Genomic DNA, 9,158 nt, shown 5'->3' with positions numbered 1-9,158 from the left:
GATGATGATTATTTTATTGTAAAATATCAATTTATTAAATATATAAAGCACACATTTAACATAGGATTAAGATACAATATGTAAGTGTTTAACGTCATTTCATTTTTGGCGAATTTTTACATTTTTTTGGCGCCATTTTATATAACGCCATCTATGACGTCATCATGTACAACGTCATTTGACGTTTAAAAACATTTTTCTTTGTTGTTTAAATTGTGCAGTCAAAAGACGTAAAAATGTAGTTAACATATAATTTCCAATGTTTTGATAAAGGCATTATGCCGAAACGTCAATTAAAGGAGTATAATCAGAGAGTTATAATTTTTTTATAATTTTTTAATATCCCTTCGGATAATTCAACTGAGCTTACTTTATAATGCTTAGTTATTGCTTATATTAGATTTCAAGTTTGTGAAATAAATTAATGTTCTATAAAGGGGATCTCAGTAATTCTTGAAGCTTCCACTCGCTCTTGTCAAGACCGCATTGCTGCGTTGGGAATGGTATAAATTTAATTCATCTAACTTATCTTTCTGGATACCAAATATCACAGTTGCATTAACCCTTTTTACACCGTTTTTGCCATATTTCATTCCCTTTTTTAAATCCGAACAAAATTAACGAAACTCGATTAAAAAATGAGATCTAGGCATTCGAGCTCCTAGTGTGGATTGAAAGCGTGTATTGGTGACACCACATGACTGCAAATGTGTAGATACCGTTAATAAGATAATATATCACATATCACCTTCAAATAACATGTATGATGTCAATTAAGTGCATTACTATCAGAGTAATAAAACACAGCACGAATTAGGCTTCATGCTGGGTTTTATTTCTCTTAAGTAATGCAGATGAACCTCGCTTCTGTATATTAATGACCTAGTAACTGATAAAACTATTTAAAAAAATGTGAAATATTATGTGATAATCAGATCGATAACATAAACTATTTAAACCTGCTAGTATATCCGATACAAATATATTATAATTGTCTTTGACAGTGTTGACGTTCAGTTGTTCGTGGTGACAATCGCATGCATTTATACATCTCTTGCACTTCTCAAGATACCTTTTCGGCTTTGGAAACGATATAAATTCAATGTCACCAACTAATCTTTCAGGATATCGATTGTCCGAGTTACATAATCCCCATTGACACCGTTTAACCATTTTAATCGTTTTTTTAAGAGGAAAACAAAAGAAACTCGTTGGAATAAAAGTGAACCTAAACATGTAGCTTGTCTAGAAAATGGCGGACAGGTCGTTGCTAACGAGTGCGCCCGATTAATCGATCGCTGATTGGTGGATCAATTCTAGTGGGCGGAGCGATCATAGATAAAGCGTCATGTCAAATTGGAAGCATTTGTAGTGCGTAAATAATATGTATATATAATAGGTGAATGAAACCCTTTAAATATACCAACCGTCTATTTTATCTTGAGCAGCTAAAAACTTGTGTTCATTGTTTTACATAAGTGGAGTTTTCAGACAATATCAGGATAAGAGAGGCATCCGTGTCGTATGGACACGTGCCTATTTTATTAAGTGAACCAATTCAATCAATATGTTTAAAGTGTGGTTTTTATTTTAAATACGTCATTCAAACACTTCACAGCAGCTCATCATGCACACACCATCTTTCCAGATGAGTTTATGGCTTGAGTTTCCAGACCCGGATGTAGTCAACCTGCATAGCGGCGTCCTCCCCGTTGTTTTGGTCCGCATGCCAAGTGGGGTACCACTGCGCACGCGCGTTCCAGAAGTCACGTGCTGCGAAGTCAGATTTATCCGACCACGGTTTACCGGTTGGGTTAACGAATGTATCAGGGAAGAACGCCGTACCGCCAACCGCGACGTTGAGAATCAGGAAAAACTGCGGATAATTAAATAGGAAGCGTAAGACGATCGTTTCAACTTTAACATTTGGCATCAACATATAGACCAGATAACACAATTATTATTTGGAGAATGCGCTTATAAAAGAAACAAAATGCTATAAGAGTGATTACGTACAAGAGATTTCATGTGCATGTGTAACGAAAATTTTCCGCTTACCTGCAGATATTGTTCATTCACTTGTTTTATTGTACGACTTATATTGCATGCACTTTGTTATCTTAATGAAACCAGCCCAATACGAGATATCGAAGTTCAGCTGGTTGAACAGCTCATTAAATATACTGATTATCCGCTCCTTGGCAAGATTTCTTTTTTATCAATCTTGACAAAATGTAAGATAATGCACGAGTACAACATTTTTACAAGTTCCTTTTTGCCTCTGTGGCAATTTGTATACCTCTTGGTCAAAAGGAGCCATTTTTGTACCCGACGCCCAGGGATTCTCCACTCCGTCCTGATCGTTGCCGCCAAAAGCCCACATTGTTGTCTGTGGTGTGACGTTCAATACCTCGTCACCGTCAATTGAAATGCTGCCAATAACAGAAGACGCAATAAGCACAGACATTCGCCTGAGATATGTTCACGATCTTACATTAACCAGGAGTCGTCACACCATCATCTCCTGTTCAAGTACGATAAAATAACATATTATGGGAGTGTTGCAAACAAATCAACGATTTGAGTCACGACCTGATACGTTCTTGCTTTTGGGAAACGATACCATATAATGTCGTTTGTAAGAATACTTGCTTTATGATCGGCTACGATTATGGTTACGACATATGAAAAATATACATGAGACTTTGTCAACAAAGAAAATATCGGATTACATTGCAAAATTTGATATTACTGAATTATTTGGCGATATTGCGGCTACAAACAAATAGAGGCGTGTTGTGCGAACCAATTTAATTGCCTATTTAAACAATCAGCCGGACAACATTGCACAGGCTGATCATGAACGGCCAAGTTCTTTCAATTTCAAGGAAGTCTCTTAATATATCTGACCGCACTAAGCCCGGGTTTTCCTTTACGCTACATCCGGATGCACGTACCTGATGTGATCCTCGTCCCATATCAGGGTGTAGATGTGGAAGCTGTCCCCGTATGTGCCGGATGTGCTCAGGCTGAAAACACAGAACTGCGTGAATGCTGAATGGTTTGTGAGACTTCAAAGTACGATGTTTGCGTCGATGCAAATGTTCATAAAGAACCAGTAGTGAACTTATTTCCCGATTCAGTTGCTGAGCTGTTAATGCATGTGCAATCGACCGACCCGGTGCTGGCAGTTTTTTTTTTCTTCTTTTAATAAGACGATTGCAAAGCATTGAATGCGAAGAAATATTGAGTAAATACTTTACAAGTGATAAAATATCCAATACTTAACACATGAAGTCCCGATTGTAAGAACGCAAAACTTTAAAATAGTGTCCTTCAATTATATGTTATTTTTTATTACATTTTTTTTCATTATCAATGTTTAATTTTCGCAAAGGCTATCGTTTAAACAACGACGAAAAACATTACCAGGCATAACAATGATGCTTAACACATAATATTCACTTCATGTTTCCGTTACGTTACGTCGTTCACGTACCGTTCTCCGTGAGCAGAGGGCCATTTGTTGTGCCAGAAATCTGACCCGAAATGCAGAGTACTTCCAGCGTTATTGATGCCCTGGTCATTTCCTTTGTCGTCATGGTAATTCTGGTTGCCTATCAACGATATAGATTTAAAAAATGTTTAACAACAATTTACACAAAGTATCCCTTGATAATTACTATGATTCGAAATCAGTCACAACTTCAAAGCATTTATAAAAATTCTGTTAAGTAAATAAAATCAGAGAAATATAGCATGCCAATATTTAGCATTCCGTTCAATAATCAATATTTGAATATTCATTTTAAAAGTACGTTTTCACTTCACTGACCTCTGGCCTCTACAATGTCAATTTCGCCAGACGCTGGCCATTTTCCATAAGCGTTGCGGAGGGGTAGCAACCAGATAGCTGCAATGTGTGAACATAATACATCTTTCATGGAAACGCCGTGTCGCCATTGCCAACGACAAAATATTAAAATAAATACGTGTTTTGTCTTGGGCGTTAAACTTTTTGTACGATAATGTTATATATAATATAAAGTACAGTAATGCCAGTTAATGAATTTTTTTTTAATTCAGCAATTAAAACGCCGCTATGTCTAACCTTGAAACCTTAGAACTCCCAATAAGACGTTAATTCAAACCTGGCAACTCCCTATAAGAAGTTTATTGAAACCTTGCAACTCCCTGTACGAAGATTATTGCAACCTTGCAACACACTATAAGAAATTCATCGAAACCTTGCAACTCCCTGTCAGAAGTAAAACCTTGCAACTCCCTGTAAGAAGTCAATTGAAAACTTGCAACTCCCTGTAAGAAATTTATTGAAACCTTGCAACTCCATGTAAAAAGTTTATTGAAAACCTGCAACTCCTTATAAGAAGTTAATTGAAACCTTGCAACTCCCTTTAAGAAGTTTATTGAACACTTTCAACACTCTGTAAGAAGTTTATTGAATATTGCACCCCCCCCCCCCTTAAGAAGTTTATAGAAACCTTGCAACACCATTAAAAAGTTGGACATATTGCCTCCGTGTAAGAAGTTTATTGAAACCTTGCAACTCTCTATACAAAGTTTATTGAAATCTTGCACTTCTCTATAAGAAGTTTATTGAAACATTGCAACTCCATGTAAACAGTGAAACAATGCAACTCACTGTAAGAAGTTTATTGAAACCTTGTAACTCCTGGAAGAAGTTGCACGTCGATATAAAAAAAGGCAATTTACACTTCCAAGAGCGCTGCAATAATGGGTGAAAAGGTTCCCCATGTGATACGTTACCTGGCCACAACCAATCTCCGTTAGGCATCTTGGCCCGGACCTCGACTTTTCCGTACTTGAAGTTGAAGCCCCGGGAGCTGCGGAGACGCGCAGACTGGATGGGGTTTATAATGTGTTCCGGCGTACCGTCCCGTCGGCAGCCCCAGAAGTTGTTTCCGGTGCACACATCCCCGGGTTGACCGCCTATGAATAAGATGGCAAGAATAATAAAAAACTTTTATGGATTCTACCGCCATGATAGTGTTATATGCACATAAAACAACATATTCATGTTACACCCATTTGTTAACAACAGCTGTCTAAATTTTAAACGAACAACTTATGGTACAAAGTACATAGCCATACATACAGCAGCTACGCTTTGTAAAATTAAATACATGTATTCAAACCGATAAGTTTACATAATCATTTGCAATAAACAGCTATTCAGTACTGGTTTTCACATTGTATGTGTACAAGGAATTAGTATTATCGATACCCCAAATATCTAGAGCTCCTTTCGTCAAGCCATCGGGTCCAGCGCCAAGCGAATCGAGAGTGAGAGTCTAAAAAGCATAGACAAAGTGAAAAATATTTTCTTACATGTCATATTTATAAAAAATCTTCTTGGATTCAAGTACAACCGAATTAAAAAAAAGCATTTTAAATATTGATATGATTCAAAATTTTAAATAAAATACCACTAAAATTAATTAGCTCCATGGAAATGTGTAAACAACGGGCCCTCACCGGTTTAATGAACAACTTCCCGTCCCTCACGTAACTGTTGGACCTGTTGTTTGTGTAGTACTCGAACTCCCAGTTCTGAAACCAATGGAAACGCCGTAACGAAATTTTAGTAGACGTGTATATACTACATTAAACAGACCTCATACAGGCGACATTACATCGCGCACCTCTCGGGTTAGCTCTTTTTGAATAAATTACCACAAATTACACACTAAAATTGTGTTATGTATTCTATATCCATTCCTGGTATTTTCGTGCAGGTGTTAGACGTGAAAAATAAAAACAGAAGATTAGTTGGATAATCAACTATTTTTATATTCTGATTGATTAAGTCAATCAGAAACACAGATGTAAAGCACACATAATTTGTTCATACATTCATGTCGTTGTAAGAGGTTTTTTAATTAAGCTCGGTATGTATGAATCAGATTTAAATAATATGAGTTACGGGGTTTCATAATAACACCGTACGAAAATAATATGCACGGGAAGCTCAGATCTTGCTAAAACGACGCAAACGCAAAATGAGTCATATATTCAAAGTAGTATAACAATACCCCTCCACCGCCAGCCGTGATTTCGTGTTCCCAAACGTCCAGATTAAGAGTGTCAAACTCGTCATCAAATATCAGGCACGGGAATGTGCTACACGTGAGTTCAGAGCCAGGCGGCCGAATGGATCTTCCGGTGCAGCCGCAGGAGCCACTTCCCCCTGAATTTGAGCCGCTCACCTGGGTGTTGGTGTTAGTATTCGAAACAACACCGGTGTTTGGTGCCGCACTTGCACCAGACTGAAGTCACAAAGGCGCATTGAAATAGGACTAGTTCACGAAAGTATAACAATTCTTGCCTCGCGCGTTTATGGAATTAGTTATTGGTATAAAATTGCGCATGATTGGGTCCCCATAGAAGTCAAGTGTCGTTGACATCAGGCAGCGTAATATAAGCAAAAAAAACTCGCAACTGTTGCTTCTATACAATTATGATGTTAGACTATGACCCGCGTCATGAGATGAGTCTTATGCCATGTGCGGCCAACGTATGTCAAGACCAGCAAGCGCTGGTGAAGAAAAACAAATGCACAATTTTACTAAATATAAAACTAAAAACGATGATATCAAGAGCACGCATTCTGGAAAACTCTAAATCATGCATGTAATAAATGGATTCTTTCAAAAATCTCCGACCTGCGTTTCAGTGCCTGCGGCTGGCGCCGAACCGGAAGTATGGTTCTGCAAGTAGTTGAGAAGATTGCTGCCGACGAAGTGCGTGGTTCCTGAATTTTCGTGAGCGTGACCGACTGTAGTTGGTCTTGCTGTTGTTGCTTTTCGTGTTGTCGTCATTGGCGCTTGTTGAAAAACATGTCATTACATAACGTGCTCTGATATAATGGATAATATGATATTTTGAAATTTACAAAAAACATCAAATTTGATACAAATGTTTTATAAAAGTTTTGTATATGAAAGTATATATATATATATTGACTACAACAACAATATGCACCACCGCGAGATACAGAGTACGAAAGAACGGTAACGTTTCTTAGCTGCTTACAAGGCACAGTCCACGTCTGGTCGGTGACTGTGTGCCCACCAGTGGAGTCGACGACCAGGTACCAGTAGTGGATCTGATCCCCGGGCCTCAGAGTCAGGTTAGGGTTCTCATACACCCACTCGTTGCCTAAAAACGGCAACAAGGCATAAATGAAGGATTTGGTCGTAATGGTATTCTAAATTTGTAAAATTATCGGAATATAAGGAAATAGTATTTAATAATGGGGGTACTTTTGTATTTGTATTAAATAAGTGGGTAAACTTTGCTTAATTGTACAAAGTATATGGTATCTGTCATGTACATATTGATGAAACAATACATAAAAACTAATTGACTATCGTTAAGTACATGCATGTATACATACCCGTTTTGGTTCGGATATCGAGTGAATATTTCCCCGCCGCAACCCCCGGAAGTGGATTGTTTACGTCATAGTGGAACCCAACAAGGCTTATACCAGGTTGATCTGTAAATAACATCATTCGTCATATAAGTCATGTCAGTCCTGAAGAATTTAGGTAAATTTTAATCTCCACCAGCAAGCTACAACCACTGTGGAATTTGGTAAATAGTTGATTGTTTTAAAAATGACGTTCTTTTTCAAAATAAATATTTAGTTGGATTGAAACCTAGCATTAGTATTTAATATACTTTTACTAAAGCGGTTATTGTTCAACTCTTACGCTACCAGGTAGTTTTTCGTACATAGGCGTTCATTAATAAACCGAATACTATTATTTAATTAATGACATGCCCATCAACTGAGCAAATAATCAAGTAATATGGTGCAGCAGGTATTCCAATGGACTTTCGGGGCGAGTGGTTGCTATCAGTTTGTTTCCAGCTTTAATTTATGGCATGAGAAAGCTAGTTTTCATGCTTTTTATTTTCCAAAATATAACTCGGGGTAAAAAGGTTAATTTACAAATATTTACATGATTTTAAGTGTTTAACCCATGTATGCCTAGCGTCTGGAAAAAAGGCATTGGCAAAACAGCGAAGACCCAGATGAGACGCCGCATAATGCGGCGTCTCATCAGGGTCTGCGCTGTTTGCTTAAAGGAATTTCTGACAGAAATATTCTAAATATAGAAATAAATTAACTAGACATCCCTTATTTTGAAAATAAATTGATCCAATTTAAAAGGAAGGGAGGGAGAGTCCACTATGCATTAAAGGGTTAAAATGAACGGTTATTGCGTCCCTAGTTGGGATGTCGCATTCACGTTTTATTACCATTGTGTAATACGTTGATGCAAAGTTTTTAAGATGATGGACTTCATGTGAGAGTGACATTGAAAGGGGTCTTAAGTTTGAAAAGATACACTTAAACAAATGTTGCAATCGCACTTGCCTTGTAAGCTGAAGCGGAAGCCCTGTGGTTGCAGTTGGGTGAATGACACACTTGCAGACGACGCTATGCCCAAGGCTGTCGCCAAAAGTGTCACCAGACGTCCGAACATGACTTTTGTCCGATGGTGTGGTTCTGTTTATAAGCGCTGATGCAAAACTCCTGCAAAAAAAGAGAAAACCCCAATAGGAAAATTTGTTAAAATAAGTTACTGTAAAGGTTGTTTCTATCGTATAATCGTTAAAAGCGGTGTTAAATTAATAACACAACGAATAAAAGGTCGGTAATATTTCGATAAAATCAATAATAACGCGCAAACTTGCTTATCCTGCCAAAGTTAATTTGTACTACCACTTCTCAAGCAGAAACCAATATATGTAGTTTATATACTCAGCGCAGACGAGATCGAGGTCGGGCTATCTTCAGCCATGTTGACAAAGCAACGAACGGGTAAGAATTATTCTCTTGCTTAGCAGCTCGAGTATTTCACCTTTAAAATGATGTTTTTTATTTGACTTAATCACATTGGACTTTTTTTCGTCCTTTAATTAAGGATACGTACGCCATACCGCGCACAGGTGTGACTCTGGCCTTCTGATCTGTCCCCAGAGCTAAATAGTTTCTGACCGTTATAGTTCCAATCATTAAGAGTGGTGGAATGGATAAGATGTCCCCATTATATTCGTTGGCTTGTGAGTTTGAATCCCACACGAGAGAAGTTTCGTGTCTGATT

The 9,158-nt window shown here is 37.7% G+C and overlaps 1 protein-coding gene across 3 annotated transcripts; it reads right to left on the bottom strand.

Moving 5' to 3' along the window:
• Positions 1-1,566: 1,566 nt before the first annotated feature.
• LOC127832206 (beta-1,3-glucan-binding protein-like) lies at positions 1,567-8,822 on the bottom strand. Of its 3 annotated transcripts, none has more exons than XM_052357507.1 (14): positions 8,749-8,822; positions 8,429-8,587; positions 7,439-7,540; positions 7,075-7,200; positions 6,705-6,865; positions 6,075-6,308; positions 5,518-5,592; positions 5,267-5,333; positions 4,789-4,971; positions 3,836-3,913; positions 3,500-3,617; positions 2,958-3,029; positions 2,300-2,432; positions 1,567-1,876 (listed from the first exon to the last, which is right to left on the bottom strand). In XM_052357507.1, the coding sequence occupies exons 2-14, from the start codon at positions 8,535-8,537 to the stop codon at positions 1,655-1,657; spliced, it is 1,680 nt and encodes a 559-aa protein (XP_052213467.1). In that variant the 5' UTR covers positions 8,538-8,587; positions 8,749-8,822; the 3' UTR covers positions 1,567-1,654. The 3 variants fall into 3 exon arrangements, with proteins under 3 accessions (XP_052213467.1, XP_052213477.1, XP_052213486.1); XM_052357517.1 differs by having other exon boundaries at positions 8,745-8,811; XM_052357526.1 differs by having other exon boundaries at positions 8,737-8,757.
• Between the last annotated feature and the right edge of the window lie 336 nt (positions 8,823-9,158).

This window comes from Dreissena polymorpha, chromosome 1, assembly GCF_020536995.1.
Source record: "Dreissena polymorpha isolate Duluth1 chromosome 1, UMN_Dpol_1.0, whole genome shotgun sequence".
In the NCBI taxonomy this organism is placed as follows: Eukaryota; Metazoa; Mollusca; class Bivalvia; order Myida; family Dreissenidae; genus Dreissena; species Dreissena polymorpha.
Note: the sequence above shows the minus strand (reverse complement) of the source record. Positions and strands in the feature narration are given on the sequence as shown.

Excerpts from the sequence above, each read along its gene's own strand:
- LOC127832206 (XM_052357507.1), bottom strand. The coding sequence starts at position 8,537 with ATGTTCGGACGTCTGGTGACACTTTTGGCGACAGCCTTGGGCATAGCG. Across the intron at positions 7,201-7,438 it reads CGATATCCGAACCAAAACGG|GCAACGAGTGGGTGTATGAG; the intron begins GTATGTATACAT and ends TGCCGTTTTTAG. Across the intron at positions 4,972-5,266 it reads AGGAGCTCTAGATATTTGGG|GCGGTCAACCCGGGGATGTG; the intron begins GTATCGATAATA and ends TCTTATTCATAG.